This window comes from Poecilia latipinna, unplaced genomic scaffold, assembly GCF_001443285.1.
Source record: "Poecilia latipinna isolate Pla-1442-1.1 unplaced genomic scaffold, P_latipinna-1.0 Scaffold1165, whole genome shotgun sequence".
In the NCBI taxonomy this organism is placed as follows: domain Eukaryota; kingdom Metazoa; phylum Chordata; class Actinopteri; order Cyprinodontiformes; family Poeciliidae; genus Poecilia; species Poecilia latipinna.
This window is the reverse complement of record NW_015113781.1, coordinates 178072-198232: the sequence shown is the minus strand read 5'-3', so window position 1 is coordinate 198232 and position 20161 is coordinate 178072. Positions and strand designations below refer to the sequence as shown.

Below are 20161 nucleotides of genomic sequence, written 5' to 3'. Positions count from 1 at the left end.
GGTAAAATGCCCGCAGCTGGGGTTGCCGAAATTCCACCGTAAAACAAAAAAACGATTTTACCCATAATTGTTTTTTACGGTTGAATTGACTTCTTCAAGCTTTACTTTATTTAGTAATATTATTCTCTCATCAAAAACATAACCGTAATGTACCTTTGATGCTTTCATTCATGTTTGAGGAATTCTTAAATCTCTCATGGCAACCATTCAGGGATGCCTACATGCAAAGTGCTACTTCCACAGAGCTCCTGCTTGGGGCTGCAGTTCCCAGACAAACCTTCCCTACACGGATCCTCAAGACTAGCCAGCATCAATTAGCAAATACAGAACACTGCATCTGCTTAGTTTATCATATGAACTACTTCTCAGTCCAACGTGCCTTAGAACTTTTGTTAGCGGCATAAATTGTCACGATGATGTGTTGAGACAAGGACAACTGGGATAAGTTGGCGTTTGTTAAAGAGACAGAGGCTCAATTTCAAGGCATCAAATTACTAAGACATGTTTGATATATTCAGCATTTCTCTGAAGGCATCATAGAGACTACATTCTACCATAAAATGGCAATATCCATATGAAAGATATATAATACCACCCCTTTAAAAAAAGATGATTTAACAGAGTCAGTGCTCAGAAACCAACCAATTCAAATTAGTTCCTGTAGAATTATACCAGAAACATGATAAATGTATAACTTGTTAGGGGAGATTTTCCAAATATCAAAGGGGGTGACTGTGCGACCCTGTATGTTTCATTTTGAGCTCTTGTAAATAAAATCACATGATATTTATGTCCACTGTGAGTCTAAACTCTAAGCAAAGCTGTAAATACATAATTATCTCTTTATCATTATTGGCAAATAGAGATAAATTGTCTTCCATTTTCATATGATTTTACTGGTTTTCTTTTGTATTTATCTTAGCACTTGAGCAATTGCAAAAATGTCTGACCTGACTGGCTCTGTCTTGCTTACAAAGCATGTAGACTTTGCCAAAGTGGTTTTGAGGCTTCCTCTTTTGAGTCCGAGTGACAGAAATCATTCCCATGAGGAACTCTCAGACGTTGTACTCACATTTTACACAGTGATTATGAAATGAAAGTTTTAGATATATTTTACAATCCAACATCAGTTGTGACCAAACTTTTTGCCCCACAGGCCAAAATTGGCAAGTTAACAGTACTCAGAATATTTTTTTTTTCCAAAATTAAAGCAAAATGTGAATTTTTTTTAGTTTCATAGCAATAACTTTTTCACATTTTAATGACAGAAAGTTTAATAAAAAAATTTACATCTGAACGACAAGACGCAGATGTCTGAATTAATAGTGAAAAGTTTATAATTTAATTACTTTTTGGATCAATTATTGGCTATTTTGTTGGGCTATAATTATAATTTTTTTTTTATTCTGGATAATTAAACACATGTAGGCTCATTGGGTGAACTCCCAAACCTAATGAGTCTACTTATAGATGACTCAATACAGAGCTTTTGCTTTTTTGTAATTATTTCTCCACTCATTAAATTTTAACTGGTGTGAAGTTCACTGAACACATCTGAGACACTGTCCTGTGGATTAACACCATCAGCAGCAAAAGTATTTCAAGTCTTTCATTTGGGTCAATAGATTAAATGTTCCAAATCTTAACTATTTAGCAAGAACTTGTAGGTTTATGCAAAACCTATAAAAAGTATTCACTCTCTTGGATGTTTTATCCTTTTAATTGCTTCTACAAATCAATCATAATCAATAACATTTGTCTATTTTGACAAAAGAAAACATAAAAACCCCTTAAGTGAAATTATTATTTTTTTTACTTCTATAATACTTGTGTCTTTGTTGTCAGTGAGGATAATGGTGGAAAGACTTTGACCACATATCAAATGTTTAGCTCCATCTTTACTGATGTGCCCAGCACACAAATCGTCTTTTTTCCTTAAAAAAAGTATTTTGTGTTTGTTTTTCTCATGCTTATAGTGATGACACTGTACTATGTATGTCGAGTACAATGAAAACAAGAAGACTTCACTGCATAATTAAGGTCTGTTAGGATGCTCAAATTTTACACCTCATAGTTTCCCTCCTCCTGTGGAAAAAATTGTTCATTGTAAATTTGATGGGATTCATCCCAGAACAGGTTGACTATTTAGCAGCAGTCAGAAGTTTCCATCTAATGTTGTAATCCATGTTCATGGGAGGTTGACGTGTTTGGTCGACTGTGGCTTCAGTCTGCCGTTAGCCTTTGAGGCAGGGATTGTTGATGTTGCATTCTGGATGCCTCCAAATCAAGGATCTGAAACCATTTTCACGTGCTTCTTAATAAATACAAGAAAATTGTGAAACCGAGCTCTGATTTCCCATATGTCTTAAGGATCTCTGTTTTACAAAATTATGAAATCCACAGAAAAAAAGAGATACCGCTTGCAACGTCTTTGCATCTTCATTGCAATGGAAGTCCAGGCTAAAGCCTTTTCAATGAAAGCAGCTATGATGTTTCATCCAAAGTGTTCATTGAACAACTGTTTTGCTTTTACACAGCCTTGACCTGCAGCTACATGTCAGCACTATGCACCAGGTCTCTTGGTCATTCAAATAGTACAGGCAGTCACCTGTGTTACTCTTTTTATCAACTTCTTGTTTAAACACTGATGAACTGAAGAGGGTTTTTTTAAAACAGTAAAAACATCTTTCTTGAATTGTGTGGTGAAAGATCCAGAAGTTGTGTTTGTGTGGATCCAGATTTTGAATCTCTGGTTGAGATAGGATCACTATCACTACATTACTTCATAGCACCGTTCACTGTTTGTTCTGTAAAAATGGCTCAGCATGTTTTTTTCCCTTGACTGGTTTTTTGAGTTGAAATGCAACTGCAGCTTTTTGGCTTTCTTTTTGATCAAACGATTTTGATCATACTTTTAGATATACTTTGAAACTCAGAAGCTTGTCGAATTGCTGAATTTGCAGTCATGGCAGAAAGTGTCATGATAAGTGTTTCTGTGTATTTATTTTTAGGGTTTTCTGTGTTCAGTTTCCTTCCTGTGAGTCTCTGTCTCTGCGTCTTCCCCGTTGATTGCTTCCCAGGTGTGTCTCATTCCTTGATTGGTTTAAACCATACTTTATGCTTTTATTTTTAATCATCATCATGTGTAACAGCAGCCTAAACATGTAGGTTCACATAAAAGAGTAACAATTGTTAAAAATATTTTAAAAAGCAACAATAATAATTCTGTCCAACTTAAGCACTGTTAGTTATCAGAAACAGAAATATTGTACTCACAATCTGAGATGTGCAACTCACTTTTTACGTATTTATGCATGTTTATTGAACGTGTGGGATACATTGTCCAACAGTGATGTTATTTTAACTAGAGTCTTTGTGCGTCCAGGGACAGATCTACTGGCTGTGATTTCAACTAGTAATTATAAAACAATCTTTAAATGAAATCTTAAAGGCTGCTTCAAAATGAGGCAGGAGGATCAGGTTAATCTACATTCATGACAATGTGGACAGTTTTGCTGTTTAAAGAAGTGGTTTTTTTTTTAGTTGAGTAACATTTTAAAAACCACATATGTGAAGAGGAAGTGTCTCAAGAATGAACTTAGTGCAAAGCCAGATGTGTTTCTGAACACCAGTTGAAGATCACAGTGAAGCTATATGCAGCTATGTGGAACAGAAAGCAGGGGAACCTTCAACTCTTTACAGGCTTTATCTGTAAGTTCATATTTTCATTATTATCAATAGTATTGTTTTATCACTTTCGTGATATAAACACAAGCAATGTCTTATTTTACATAATTTCTATTAATAAAATAACAGTCCAAGTTTTTATCTTACAGTTACTCTTGTCTTGACCTCATCAGCATTCTCAACAGGTCAGCTTTTCTTTCCTATTCCCATAGTATTTAAAAGTCTTTTACTCTTATCAAAACATTAACATAAGCATATTACATTTTGTTCTTATAGGTCAGATCAGGCTGGCAGGACGTGGATCAACTCGATGCTCTGGAAGGGTTGAAGTTTACTACAGATATTCCTGGGGAACGGTCTGTGATGATAACTGGGACATAGCTGATGCTGAAGTGGTTTGTAGACAGCTGGGCTGTGGTCCGCCCATCAGTGTAGTTGGTTCTACTCACTTTGGTCAAGGATTTGGTCCAATCTTGCTTGATGATGTTCGGTGCTCAGGAGATGAAAGCTCTCTAACCAACTGTTTACACAGAGGTTATGGGACACATGACTGTGGTCACAGTGAGGATGCTGGTGTGATCTGTTCAGGTAAAGGAAAAATGATTTACAAATATTTAAATGTTTGATTTTAAATGCTCAGATCTAGTGAGTGTAGATTTTTGGCTGAAAGCATTTGAACACAAAATGAAAGGTAGAGCTTATATGTGGTGTGTTCACTGATTCTCATAATCAGCAGATTCCTCTGTGTATCTCTGGATTCAGTGGGTACTGACATTTTCTTGAATACAGTGCTGGGTTTGTATTATTTTTTCAATAGCAGCCACTATGTTTAGTTCTTTATTAGATGCTTGTGCTCTGTACCCTGTAACATGTTCAACATAGCAGAATAAATCCATCCATCCATCCATCCATCCATCCATCCATCCATCCATCCATCCATCCATCCATCCATCCATCCATCCATAAATATTGCAGAGTGATTGGCTTCTTCATATCTTCCAGATTGATGTGTGTAACACCTGTTGATTCTCCAAAGTTGTGTTGTCATGCACCTGTATGGTATAGCAATCACATTTGTTGATTCTCAGTTAGTCAAATGGATTTAATTAGTATTTCTTAGCTTTTCCATTTTCTCTCCCATTCTATAAAAGCAGCAATTTTGAACTTAGTCTTTCAAACAAAGCTGTTGTGTGTTGATGCCATTTTTATTTATTAAAGGTTGTCACATTAAATCTCTGTTTGATTTATTTACTTTTTTTATTGAGAGGTTAGATTTAAACCAGCTAAGCAGCTGGTACAAAATGCACAACAGAAAGATTGTATAGCAAACTGTGTAACACAGATATAAATTCTATTTGACAAAATCTTTGGCTTGAATATCTGTGTAATTGCCCATGTACTGTGTTTAAGTACATGTCAGGGTTAATAGTTTCTGTGCTCCGGATTTGAATAAATCATAACTAAGGTAAAGCAAAGCAGGTTACAAAGAGAAGACACCAATAGTAATGTCTTTAATTTGCTATTTTTCTTTCTAAAGAAAATGCTATAGTTTATCTGTAACTTGTTAACAGATTCTGGGATCAGATTGACTGGATCAACTTCCTGCTCTGGAAGAGTTGAGATCAACCACAGCGGCCAATGGGGAACAGTGTGTGATAACAGCTGGGATCTATCTGATGCCCAGGTGGTCTGCAGACAGTTATCCTGTGGTTTAGCATTAAACGCCACTTCATCAGCTGTTTTTGGTGAAGGAACTGGTCAAATCTGGCTTGAGGAAGTGAACTGTACAGGAAGTGAAAGCTCTCTAACTGACTGTCAGCATCCAGGGTTTGGGACACACAAGTGTAAACACAATGAGGACGCTGGTGTGATCTGTTCAGGTGAGAAAAAACTGAATTAACAAATTTTAAATGTTCACATACGTTAGTCAGCATTGTTTTTGTCTGAAACCATTTAAACACAAAATAAAAGGAGATGCTTATGCATAATGTATTCACTGATCAGAAAATGATTTGAATCACCAATCAGGACTATGTGAAAAACAAGTCATTCTCAGGATAGGCCGATTTCTCTTTGTTTCCTATTCCCGTAGTGTACAAAGGTATTTTATTCTAATTAGAACATTAAGATAAATATGGTGAATTTTATTTCTTGAAGGTCCGGTCAGGTTGGCAGGTACTGGATCAACTCGTTGCTCTGGAAGAGTTGAAGTCCTCTTTAGAAATACCTGGGGAACGGTCTGTGATGACGACTGGGGCATTGCTGATGCTGGTGTGGTTTGTAGACAGCTGGGCTGTGGTACAGCACTCAATGCAACGGGCTCTGCATACTTTGGTCAAGGAGATGGACCAATCTGGCTTGATGATGTTCGGTGCTCAGGACATGAAGGCTCTCTAACCAGCTGTGGACACGAAGGTCAAGGGAAACACAACTGTAATCATCGTGAGGATGCTGGTGTGGTCTGTTCAGGTAAAGAAAAAATGATTTACTGACAGCATTTAAATGTTCAGTTTTAAATGTTCAAACATATTAGCCAGTTTTCTTTTTGGCTAAAAGCATTTAAACAAAAAGTAAAAATATTTATGAATGGTGTGTTCACTAATCAGAAAATTATTGTTAACAGACTCTGTTATCAGATTGACTGGATCGACTTCCTGCTCTGGAAGAGTTGAAATCAACCACAACGGCCAATGGGGAACAATCTGTGATGACAACTGGGATCTATCTGATGCTCAGGTGGTCTGCAGACAGTTATCCTGTGGTTCAGCATTAAGTGCCACTTCATCAGTTGCTTTTGGTCTAGGAACTGGTCAAATCTGGCTTGATGACGTGAACTGTACAGGAAGTGAAACCTCTCTAACTGACTGTCAGCATCCAGGGTTTGGGACACACAACTGTGGACACAATGAGGACGCCGGAGTGGTCTGTTCAGGTGAGAAAAGCTTTATATCAATTCTGAAACAAAAAAATAATGCTGAAATAGTCGTAGGTGATGGGAAAACCTTTAGGACTTTGATTCAAAATCAACCAAAAACACATCTGACAAAAAAGACATGCAAGAGTACACAATCAGTGGATATAACTAACACTGTGTTCAATGCTAGTTGAACACAGTGTTTAACTAACATTGAACACTATATAATGCCGTGTTGCTGAACGGTGCTATGCAAATAAAATTTGATTGATTGATAGTATTTTAGCTAACTCTATTTATATATCTAATTTTAACTTTTATTGAGTGGAGGATGTTACATAGGTCAACATGCTAGTGATAGACAAAAAATGCTATTATTAGTAGTTTAGCTAGCTTTAACGTTTAGCTAATTGCATGGAGTATGTTCCTGTAGTAGTTCAACATGCTACAGCTAGCCTAGATGCTATTATTGGTATTTTATCTGGCTTTACCATTTTGGCTAATTTTAACTTTTATTTGGGTTTTTCACCCTGCATGGGGTATTTTACTGTAGGTCAACTTGCTAGTGATAGCTTACATGCTATTATTAGTATGTCAGCTAGCTTTGACTTTTTAACTTATTTTACCTTATAAATTGCTATCACCTCATAGTTTAGCTTTGAAAGCAGTGTATCAATTTTACATCGACTTTAAGTTTTCACTCTTCAACAGTTTTATATATTTTGCAAAGTTTTGCTATGCTCTGCTGCTTCTTACCATATGTCTGCAAGTTTTCTACAATTGAGATCAAATGATTCAGCATTTTTCACCAAAAAGCATACCCTTGATTGAACTCACCTGGTTTCCATGCCATTGATCACCTGTTCATGTATCAGCTCCCTGGTTTTTAGGGTGACCCTATTCCTATTCCTATGGGCAGTTCCTGTCCTCAAGGGGTAGTTTCCTGAAAGTTTGAGATATGTCCTTGATCAAAAACACCTAAATAAAATGTCTGAATAATGTCATTATGCAGATTATTATTTATCAGGACCCTGGTTCTCCAATATCGTATTTTTATTTAATTCATCTATACTGGGATACATCTAAACGCTGCAGGACACTAGCCCTCGAGGACTGGAGTCCCCCATCCATGTCCGAGTGTCTCTGTGGCAGAATTTTCAGACTTTTTTCATGATTAAAACTCTTCATCTAGTGTTCCAGCTAAAAATCAGTCGTCTAGTTCAGATTAAACTGTATTTGTAGGTTCTCGGCATAGATTTGTCTCTCAGTATGGATTTGTTTGATAACAATCTTTACACAAAATCATTTCTAAAGGTAAATTTTTCAAAGATTTTCAGAAATTAAATCTTATTCTATCTACTTTCTATTTTCCAGCAAATTTTCCAAATCCCCAGATCTCTATTAGCCCTGCTGCTGTGGTCATCTTGGGTCAACAAGTCAGCATCACTTGTTCTATTGCAGCTGCACCTTTAAGTGGAACATTTATTCTCCAAAAGACTTCAGGATCATTCAGAATGAATCAGTCATCAGATTCCAACTCTGCTTCCTTCAACATCCCTAAAGTGTCTGTTGATCATTATGGAGAATTTCAGTGTCAGTATGAGAAAAGGATGTCAAACCAAACATTCTCCTTCCTCAGTAACTCTGTTAATCTTACAGGTAAGACTAAATAAATTGCATACAAAGTGAAACTTCAGCAGTGCAACCAATTGTTTAAAATATATTCTTTATTTGTTTCTAGAACAGAATCAAATAATTCATTAATCTCCCAAAAACTCTGGGGACATTCTGGGGACACCATATCGTTTTACATTTCACAAAATATTATGAGTCTCTAATGAATGGCTCTGCAACCTTCACCATCCAAATAGACATTTTTACTCTCTGTCTGGGTAAATTAAACTTTTTTAGACTCACCAATGTTGTCTGACTTTTAAAATTAAAGACAACTTATATATTTTGATAAATATGTACTCAAGCAAGTTTATCACTTTTATAGAAATACAATTTCATTGCTATTGTTCGATTTTAAATGAAGAGAAACGTAACATTTTTGACAAAACAAGATGGAAACAATTTATTTCATGAGTCATTGATATTGTTGGAAAGTGATGTAAGAGAAACCCCACATCGTTTCCTACCTAATGCTAAGAAAATTAGATCAAACAATTATTGATTTTAGTTTCATTCTTGCAATTCAATTATTTTAAGGAAACACTAAAATATGCTAAAAAAAACCTTCCATTTGTTATTATATTTATTATATATATTAAAAACATTAGTTGTTTTTTTTATCATTTTTACTCAGTTACTCAGAATCAATGTGGGATTTTCAAATTGACACTTGGGGCTCGAGGTTGCATGCTCTTGCTTAATAAACTCTTATTCTGTGTTTCCAAAAAGCTTTTGATTATGTTAACCGATAATTGTTATTTTTTCAGTTATTAAAAGCAGGATTTGATGGAAAATTTTATAATTCTATAAAAGCTGTTTATCATATCAGAATCTTGTGTTCAGGTAAATGATTACAGAACAGGGTGGTTGTTCTAACACCATATCGTGTTAAAGAGATGTTCTGTTTCCCACTCTTCACATTATATATAAATGACTTGGTAATGGTAATGTAAATGTGGGAGTGAGAGTAAGTGAGAGTAGATTATCATCTGTATATTACTGTACGGAGATGATATTTTGCTTATTGCTAAAAGTGGACCACATCTTCAGAAACTGTTAAATTTTGTTACATTTGGTGTAACAAAATGTGGTTGAGGATAAATTTGTGAAAAAACTGAAGTTATTCATTTCAGAAAACTGAGTCAAGCATTGACAACATTTATATTTTGTTTTGGGCCTACTACTTTGTCCATTACAAAAACCTATAATTATTTGGGATTTACTGTGGATGAATATCTAACATTTGAAGAAGGGACAAAAATCCAATCAGACTCAGCTGGTAGAGAGCTAGGTTCAGTTATAAATACAGTCAAATACGGTTGTGACCTGAGACATAGGATGTATACTGAGTTGTATGGATCTTGTGTTTGCCCAGTATTAGATTCTGGAGCGGGAGTCTGGGGTTACTGTCAACAACCTTACAGTGAAAAAGTTCATTGTAGAGTCCTGCGATATTTCTTTGATGTGCATAGAAATACTATGCTAAGGCCAGACAGATGGAGAAGATATTTGAGAAGGTAGATTTTCAGTACACTTATAGGAATAAATTAAGATGTAATATTCAACATAATTACTTAAACAGTTTTATTTTGAAGTTTATAAAAATTGTGGGCAGTCGATATTCTTACATAATCCAAAATTATGCACTTATATTTTAATAGAGGATGCTTATGGCCTTGAGCCATACGTATCATTAAACTTGTCTAAAAAACAAAGTTCAGATCTGGCACTTTGCCTTTGGCTTTGCAGACGGGACGTTTTCATTCAGTCCCAGAGGAAATCCGAAGATGTTTTTGTGTGATCTGGGTGAAATTGAGAGTGAATTGTTTTATTGTCCCTTGTACTTGACACTAAGAAATGATTTATTTACTAAAATACTTGATGTTTATCCAGATTTCTTTTATTTAACGGATGAGGATAAAATGTGTTATTTATTTAAGTATTTTTTGTTTCAGTTAGCACAGTTTATTTTGAATGCCTGGCACCTTAGAAAGAGGATACTTTTTGTTTAAAGAATATCTATGTCTTTCTGCTTGTTTGTATATGTTTTATTGTGTGTTGTAACCCCTTGTGGACTGGGCACCTGTAAGGGTGTATGACACATAAAATAAAGACTACTACTGTTTTTCAGTGAGACTTCCAAAGCCCAACATCTCTATAAGCCCTGCTGAGGTCATCTGGGGTCAACAACTCAACATCACTTGTTCTGTTGAAGCTTCACCTTTCAGTGGAACATTTATCCTCCGACAGACTTCAGGATCATTTAGAATGACTCAGTCATCAAATTCCTCGTCTGCTACCTTCAGCATATCTAAAGTGACCGTGGGTCATGATGGAGAATTCAAATGTCAGTATGAGAAAAGGATGTCAAACCAAACATTGACTTCTGTCTACAGTGACTTTGTTCGTCTTACTGGTAAGATGAACTTATTTATTTGAAAATGCAGTGACAATCAAAAGTGTTTTTTTTTTTTTTGGAGGTTTTTTTCAGTTTTGAGAAAAAAATTCAAGTCAATAAATCCCATCATCCATGGGTCCCTAAAATATCTGGCAATATTCAGGAAAGATCAATTTCAGTAACAAAATACTCTTTTTCAGTGAACCTTCCAAAGCCCAACATCTCTATTAGTCCTGCTGCTGATGTCACCTGGGGTCAGCAAGTCATCATCACTTGTTCTATTGCAATTACACAATTTCATTCCGGAACATTTACTCTCCAAAAGACTTCAGGCTCATTCAGAATGACTCAGCCATGGTCTTCCATCTCTCAAACCTTCAACATCCAAAAAGTGACCCTGGATCATGATGGAGAATTCCTGTGTCAGTATCGGTCAAGGCAAATATTCTCCTCTGTCCGAAGTGACTCTGTTCATCTTACTGGTAAGATTAAATAAATTGAGTAAACAATGAAATGTCAGAAGTGTAAATATCATTTTTTTTCAAATTTTCTCTTGTCATGAGAAAAGCATGTCAGGTTATTGAGTTTAGTCACCCATCTGTGTCCTAAAAAATACAGAAACATTCAGAAAAGCTAAGCTTGATTTGAAATCAGTATTTAATGGGTTCCAAGCCCAATTCAGCAAGTCCACCCTGGTCCTGCCCATCAGGGGGCGCCAGATAGAGGGAAAAAGTTAGGACTATTCCAAGGGCCCCTGACCGACAGGGGCCCCTCCCACAAATTATTATTTTATTTTTTCTTATAGAAATAGAATAAAATTGGGGGCCCTGTCAATTACAAAATTAATCATATAGTGTTTTTAAAATTGTTTTATCCATATTTGGATTGAACATCCCCCTGGATCTGCATGAAATGGTTTGTTCCTCTTAGGGCACTTGACCATTTTCAGGAGCAGTCAGTAGAAGACCAGAACAACTGTGGCAGTTACTGTGATGCCCAGAAAAATTATAGTCAGGCTTTCAAAGAGAGAGAGAGAGAAAAGACAGGAGAGTCAATTTATAGTCCAGTTTTTCAGCAAGAGAGGTGAGTAGACTGTCCACCAATTGATTATAGCTTAGCTACCAACTACTGTTTGCCTCCATTTCACTACCATTTAATGAATTAAGGGGAAAAAAACCCAACATATTTATATATTTAACTTGTCCCTGTACCTCTTACCACACATAACAACAGATGAGTTGTTACGGGACATGTTAGCGCAGCAGTTCTAACATATCCCGTAACCCTTGTCCCAGTGAAAAAACTGTGTTCAATGACAAGTTAGATCCTTTCAGGAAATCTATGTGGATTTCATTTTTCCTGTCTCTCTGCTCCTTTTACAGTTACAAAACAAAAACAATTTATTTATTACTAACAGAAAATCAAACGATCTTGATAAAATCTTCCATTAGCACACTTAGCTGTGAGTGAATGAGGTTGATTGACAGCGCTAAGACCGTCCTCCTGGTTCTGACTGGTTGTTTTGTTGCATTTCTTTAGCCAGCAGTAGCAGCTCAGGGAGGAGATGGAAGAGATTGATCTTTTCACAGATTATCTGTTTCATAACAAACTGTCAAGACATCATGACAGCTTTAACAAATGTGGAAAAAACATATTTTTTAATAAAGTTACATTCTGCAACTTGAACAAAATGCAACAACATTGCATTTTCTGAGAAGTCTGGATTGCCTCATTGCCTGTGTCACAGGCATTTTAGAGAGACATTTCATAAAGCTAAAACTAATAATAAAAAATATTAAGAAACCTGTTTGGATGCAGTATGTGGACTGTTTCATGTAAAATTCACTAGTAGTAAATATTGTGCTAGTATCAGTATTGGACCAAAGAAAGCAAGCCAGTTGCAAGCCTTAGAATTGTGATGCTTTTGATGGCTCTTAGACTATAACCGCAGCTGGGAAAGGGGGGCCCAATTTAATTTTTTGTCATGGGGCCCCAAGACTCCTGGCATCGCCCCTGCCAAACTTCTCCCCTAGTCCTGTCAGCCCGTTGTTGCCTAGTCTCTTCACACATCGACCAAGTTGGGAATCTGTAGGTTACTGCTCATTTAGTTAAGGCGTTGCCATTACAGTGAATTTAGTCTATGTATGCTAGTGTATAACCAAGTCCACTTTGCCTCTCCCCTCCCTAGACTCTCCTGCCCCCATCCAAACCATGTGGTCTTACTGGGTCTCATGGCAGGTTTACCAAGAGTTGTGATAATGCTTACTCCTCATGGTTTTGCAGTAAAACAGATTTTGCCTCTGGGAAGAACTGAAATTCTTTTTTTTTTTTTTTTTTATAGGCATACCTAATCATAATATTCCAATGTCTACCTCTGGAACAAAACACACCCAATCCAGTGCCCTTTGATCGAAGACTTTTTTGATAAAAATAAATAAATAAATCGTCTTTTTTTTTCTTATACAAAGTAAAAAAAACAAACAATAAAACAACAAGAACAACAAAAAACATATAAAATGTATAGTTTGTTATAAAAATCCCAAAAAAATATTCACTGATGACTGGGTCTGTAACTGGAATAGCATAAACATATGTCCATGTCCCTAGATCATTTTTTAAATTAAAAATACTTATCTACCATTTAAAAGCCCAAATAACAATAGTTGTACTTTGAAATGATAAAAATCCATTTGTAATCAATTTTCCATCAAAATATTCTAAAAATGTTTGCAGATGTCCTTGTTTACTAAAAGAACACTATGAATCATGTCTCATTTGCACATACTGTATGTAAAATTTGAAATAAAAATAAATGTTTTCCTATACTTTTAACAATTCTGATCTAAATGTACAAACACAAAAGTAAAAAATTCAGAAATCATTAAAACATTACCAAATTATTCCCAGATTGTCAGGTCTACATGTAGAATAGTATGAGTGTTTTATTAGATTAGTACATTCAATGGTTTTTCAAAGAAAAGAAAAGTTCATGGCTGTTTTAAAAATAAAGACCCACATTAGTAAATTATTCAAAAACACAACCTACGGTGTTGGATTTTTGACCAAGACTGTATAAAACTGAACACATTGTGACAAAGTCTCATCCCCTCTTTTTCACCATTCAAGTTTCTATTGCCATTTTTCAAATAAAACATACATGAACAATTCACATCCAACATTATGAAAAATAAAGTAAAACCTTTGCTTGGGAGCTATTCTTTTTTTAGATCTTTTATCCTCTCTAGTTTTTCCAAGTTCTTTCTGTATTTTTTGTTGCTGTCTTTAGGTTTGAACAGTGCCCATTTCTCCCACTTTTTCCTGTTTGATGGGGTCTCAGGAGATATGTCAATTTTTCCATGATGTAAAGTTCTTCTATCATCTCAATCCACTGTTCGTAACAAGAGGTTCCTTTCTCAATTTCCTCCTAATAGCTTTCTTAGTAGCAATTAACATGATCTTAATCAGATACCTATCCTTTGCTCTTACATTTTCTTTGATATTGTTATAATTACACAGAAGTAGTATTTTGCTGCTCACAGGAATGTCATATCACAGAATCTTCTTTACAGCTGGCGAACAGCCATGCCTTGCATTGGCTTCTCTGGGCTTGGAACTCTAATTATATGAAATGTTACAAAAATCTAAGGCAGGGGTTTGTCTACAAGAATCTAATTGCTGTGCATTGCAGTCAAATGTTTCCCCCCTTATGTTTTTTTTTTTTTTTTTTTTTTTTACTGCATGACCATTAACTCTCCAAACTCTCCATACAGAGCATTCCCTGAATTCATTCAAGCCAGCAAGTTCTTATCTCTGTCCCCTTTGCGTTCATAAAGCAGGACACAAAAGGGACAGGGCACTGTCTCCACCAGGCTGTCTGACCACAAAAAATAAATAGATGAACTGACAGGAAGAGATTATTATTTTCAGTGTCATTCAGTTGTGGAAATGAATAAAATTTAATTCTCACAACTTACTGTTTTTCAGTGAACCTTCCAAAGCCCAACATCTCTATAAGCTCTGCTGAGGTCACCTGGGGTCAACAAGTCAGCATCACTTGTTCTATGGCCGCGACAACTTTCACCTCTTCAAGTGGAACATTTATCCTCCAACAGACTTCAGGATCATTTAGAATGACTCGGTCATCATATTCCTCCTCTGTTACCTTCAACATCCCTAAAGTGACCCTGGATCATGATGGAGAATTCAAGTGTCAGTTTGAGAAAAGGATGTCAAGTAAAACATCCACCTCCCCCCTCAGTAACTCTGTTCGTCTCAATGGTAAGATTAAGTAAATTGTGTAAATAGCGAATATTTAGTGATATAAATATTTACAGAAAATCCATGATTCATCTTCTCAATTGGCCATGCCCTTATATGGAATAATATTATTCTATTTCCATGTCCATGTCTTTTTTTTCACAGTGAGTCTGGAAAGACCCAACATTTCCCTGACTTCACCAAATGCAGGGTTGGTCTGGGGTCCAGGAGGAGCAGAGGTTACCAAGGGTTACGGCTTCTCCTTCACTTGCTCCATTAACCCCACATATCCTCAGGGAGATTTCTCTCTCATCTTCTCTGGGTCCAACATCAGAGAAACCAGGCCAGCAGTCAAAAACTCAGCCTCCTTTAACTTCCCAACTTCTGAGTTTGAACACCAGGGCAGCTACCGCTGTGTGTATGAGGTTACCATGACTACACAGAGGTTCAGTTCTGCTCAGACAGAACCAATTAGTCTGGTTCTTAAAGGTAAGTAACAATATAATTTATGAAAAGTAAATTTAAATCTAAAAAACAAAATGAGTAAAATTGCATACTGTGTAAAATTACATAGTGTCTTGGGGTGCTGTGGTGGCGCAGGGGTTAAGCACAACCCACATTTAGCCTTAATCTTCAACATGGCTGTCGCAGGTTAGATTCCCGGGCTGTCTTCGATCCTCCCACATTACCCACTTTCCTGTCAATTCACTATCAAATAAAGGCCACCAGAGCCAATAAAACATTTAAAAACAAAATTACATACTGTGCATTCCTGTTCTCTGTCAAAACTAATACATTAGTAGGTAAACATGCCAAACCAGAAAAAATACAAAACTCTGTTTTCAAATGATGATTTCAATTATAAAAAGAAAAATACAAACCATGTATCCACCTTGTAAAAAAAAGTTATTTCTCCCACAATCTAAGAACTGGTTGTGTCATGAAATTTGGAACTTTGGTCTTGTGTTTTGCTTTATTTGAAGTTTTGTCAGTCTTTTCGAATTCCATTTTTTCTTTCAAGTTAAGATTCCTTACAACTTATTCCAGTAGTTGCAGGGGTTCCTCCAGAAAAAATTGCAGCGAACAGTGTCCTACTGTGTTTTTGTAAAAGATATTAAGGTTGACAGGAAATGTAAAAATATTACTGGGTAATTATATGTTAAGGGAAAACATCGCTGGTGAAATGCTAAAATCATAAAATCAAAAAATACAATTAAAATGAATCAATTATCAATTATTTGGACTTCTGTTTAATCCAAATTCAATAAGGCCCTCCAGGGCTTCAGGGGCCCCATATTTTAACACAGTATTTTAACAAGGAAGGTGGTGCAGGTTGGTTTGATTAGCTTTTTCTAAAGTGAATCATTGTTTGAAAACTACTTTTACTCAAGTTATCATTGTTTTGGTATGAAAATGTATTGCATAGAGAACAGATAAGCAGCTCAGCAGATTATCAGATCATTTCAGTAGAACATGTCTGGTTTTAGGAGTTGGAATGTTAGAACAATAAAACACATTTTGACCAAGTATTTTCTCTTCTAGCCTCTTCACAGCTGCTGGTTTCCTCAGTCTCCATTGGAATCCTGCTGCTGGTCCTGCTGGTGTCTCTAGCATTCTGCCTGGGCTGCAGGAGGAAACTTTGCTCTAAACGGCTCATACCATCTGACCAAAACCAAAGTCTGTATTCAAGAGATACAAGCTCAGGCATTAATAATTAACCAATTGCTATTCTGCAGTTTATTCATAAGTTCTTTTGTTTCCCTTTGTTTCAGTGTCTTTCCAGCACTTAATCACACAAGACCACGAGAATGATTATGATGACTATTAAAACTATTGATGTCAAGCAGACCCTAATCCAACACGATTCAGTGGTGTGGAGGATAACTGAGAAGCAGAACAAAGATCTAAAAAAGATGAAGAAAGCATGGAGGATGAAGACGAACACTCTGTGAATGTTGATATGAATAATAAAAGAGCTATTTAGTTAAAAAAAAATTAGACAATTTAAGACAAAGGACATGTTTGGTCTGCAGTGAAGTATGTTATGGCATGTTTACCTATGTATTTGCAGAGAAGGCCTGCAAGGCCTAAACACTGTCAGAATCGCTAACATACATCTATAACCTAAAATATGATTTTAGGTTGTAGATCTATTTGTATGATTAAATTTTAGTAATTCACATCCAATAGTCTATTGTCATTTTTTATAACGTTTCTCTTGGCTATATATTTGGTAATATTCATATTTTGTATGAATACTAACATATTTTAATATTAATAGGAATATTTTAAATGCACAATGACAGGAGCAGACTGAGTGAGCTCTCCATACTAGTCCATTAGAAGCAAATAGGTTTTGTCCTCTGCCATGATTTGTCTGGAAGATCTTGTGAGCACTAAAGTGACTCTCATGTCGATTCTTTCTTTACGGACTTTCAGCATTCGAGAGCAAAGTCTCTGATCTGATTGCTTACACCCGGCCACCACATTGTCTGACTGACATGTTCGCTGCATTTAACCTATCTTGGAGACATTGGAAATCTTTTCCAAAACTGACTTTGTTAAGCAAGCAGGAATAACTTAAAGCTTTAACCTCTCAGTATTACACTCAGGACATCTCTATCAGGCCAGCAGCGCTTCACTGCTTCCTGAAACTGGTTCCGATCCGGTCAGCCTTCCACGCTGGACCTCACTTGAGAGGTGATGATGTGTACAGCATGTATTTTCTGCTTGTAGGGAGACCTTATAGTAGAGATTCTACATAAATACTAGTGTTTTCCATAAGATCAGTGTTTGTGTGAGAAAAAAAATATTATTTTTTTCAACTTTTAAAATGTATTGATATACTCCACCTACTTGTGTGTATTTCATTTTGTTCATATCTTTTACCATTTCCATTAAATCCCTCTTTAACTTCATGGCTGCATTATGCTCATAATTCATCTTTGGAATGGTTTGCAATGACAGAATTCTGCTACTGCTGAGAGTGTGCCACTCAATTTTCACTCAATCAATCAATCAATCAATCAATCAATCAATCAATCAATCAATCAATCAAGTTCATTTGCATAGCACATTTCAGCAAAGTTCAGTTTATGATGTAAACACTTCAAATGTTCTGTAGCCTCACCAGATGACTGAGGGATGAAGAGGAGCGGATGTCTGGTTCTTTAGGTTCTGACGGGTCTGCAGTGTTCCTCTCTTGATCCATTCTGTCTGATATCATGCAGCAGCACACTGCGCCACGATGGACACATTTTTAAAATAATTCCCTGTTTAGCCTGGAATCAGACATTGTTCAGCCTGGAATGTGCGTCTCTCCACTCACGTCTGTACCATAGTGAAAAATATATATACTTTAGTATATTTCAAGCATACTTACATTTGTGTAAGTACATTTTAAAATAATCCTCCTCTGAGTATTAACAAAAGACATTTATTTAGCATAATTTCTTCTGTACACCATACCATCTAGAACCACCCCTGGGCTGCAGGTCTTTGTCTGACATTAATAATACATTAAATGACCACTGAACACTAAATTAATAAAAGATGTCAACATTTTCTAATAAAACAAACAGAAAGTCCTAACAAACCCTTTTCAAGTAGGAAATTTATGTATTTACTGTTAATCTCTTAGTATGATTTTTTCCCTAAATGACCATTTATATTATTTTGGCTGATATCATCATACATTAAATAAGCAAATAATCAACTCGTAACAGTCGACTAAAAGCACAATAAGAAACTTGATCAGTAATAAAATGCTCTGTACTATTTCAGCCTCAGGAGATGATTGAGGGATGAAGAGATGCTGATTTCTGGTTCTTTAGGTTCTGACAGGTCTGCAGTTCCATTCTGTCCATCAAACACCAGCACACCACGCCACGATGGATAATTTTTTGTTTGTTTGTTTTAAATGCCTGTATTCATCCTCACTAACATGTTCAGCCTTTGATCTGAGTCTTCCCTCTCCCGTCTGTATCTTTACGAGAGGTTTTGGTTCTACTGGGGACATGTCCACGCCTACGTTCTAAGAACGGTGGAGCATCGGGTCAAGGACGTTTTAAAAAGACACGGGTTGGTAGCAGCTCATCGCAGCTGCATAGTGTCCGTCTCTAGGCAACTACAATAGCGTCGGGCCGTAGTTTTCTTTGGGGTCCTTTTTACATCCCGCCACGACAATTTATCTGACCTTAATGTATCCTGTGTTTTATTTTGGTTATTATTGTTATAATTAGTGTTGATATGTGTGTGATAGTCGTGTCTATCGGATATTTATAGAAATACGGAACAAATTGCGTCCCGTATCGGTTCAATACGGGACGCAACATTTAACAGCTAAATACGGGACTATTCCGTATTTTAAGGGACGGGTGGCAACCCTAACCGTCGCACAGCCGACCTGCAGAAAATCGACAAAGCTCATTCCAAACTGGGACAGAACAGTCAACTCCTTGTTTAGTTAGCAGTTCAAGGTCTCCCTCTCCTGTTTTAATCTATGTGCATGGCTTGTTTGGTTGGCAGCAACTTCAGTCTGTCTCAAGGACAGAGGGAGAAATTGCTGATGCTGCATTCTGGATGTCACCAAATAAAGAAACTGAAACCATTTTTATTTGCTTTTCAATAAATTCAACCAAATTTGAAACCAAGGACTGATTTTGGAAGCTTCCCATATGTCATAAGCAAAGGCTCTTCATTTCTCTCTCATTTCAATGGCAATTTGCATAAGATTATTTTCATGCTTATTGGGATGTCTAATCCTTGCACATATAATGATTCCATAACATTATGACATTCACACATGAAAAGAGAATACACTTAAAATGTCTGAATTGCAATGGAAGTCCAGACTAAAGCCTTTTCAATGAAAGCAGCTATAATGTTTCATCCAAAGTGTTCATTGAACAACTGTTTTGCTTTTACACAGCCTTGACCTGCAGCTACATGTCAGCACTGTGTCTCTTGGTCATTCAAATAGTACAGGTAGTCACCTGTATTACTTTTTTTTTTTTATCAACTCCTTGTTTAAACATTCTGATGAAGGAGATGCACTGAAGAGGGTTTTGTCTTTGCAAAATACCAAACATATTCTCAGAATTTTATTTCCTACTGTTTTATGAACTAAACTATGTGGCAAAAGATCCAGATGTTGTGTATTATCTATTTGTGCTTATGGAGCCAGACCTTGTAAATCTGGTGGAGATAGTACATTTCTTGATGGTACAGTT

General features: G+C 36.2%; 1 protein-coding gene across 4 annotated transcripts in view; it reads left to right on the top strand.

The window, feature by feature from the left end:
- The first annotated feature begins 3503 nt into the window (after nt 1-3503).
- Nucleotides 3504-20161, top strand: part of LOC106960198 (uncharacterized) — a 38299-nt gene continuing 21641 nt past the window's right edge. Inside the window, exons 1-13 of one of the 4 annotated variants that reach the window (XM_015053174.1) lie at nt 3517-3711; nt 3837-3872; nt 3964-4275; nt 5259-5567; nt 5845-6156; nt 6311-6619; nt 7976-8260; nt 10407-10691; nt 10874-11155; nt 14658-14951; nt 15096-15419; nt 16473-16607; nt 16703-17117. In XM_015053174.1, the coding sequence (XP_014908660.1) occupies nt 3663-3711; nt 3837-3872; nt 3964-4275; nt 5259-5567; nt 5845-6156; nt 6311-6619; nt 7976-8260; nt 10407-10691; nt 10874-11155; nt 14658-14951; nt 15096-15419; nt 16473-16607; nt 16703-16758 (2988 nt within the window). In that variant the 5' untranslated portion in view covers nt 3517-3662 and the 3' untranslated portion in view covers nt 16759-17117. Of the gene's footprint in view, nt 3712-3836; nt 3873-3963; nt 4276-5258; nt 5568-5844; nt 6157-6310; nt 6620-7975; nt 8261-10406; nt 10692-10873; nt 11156-14657; nt 14952-15095; nt 15420-16472; nt 16608-16702; nt 17118-20161 lie in introns of those variants that run through there. The other 3 variants (XM_015053172.1, XM_015053173.1, XM_015053175.1) reach the window with 3 other exon arrangements.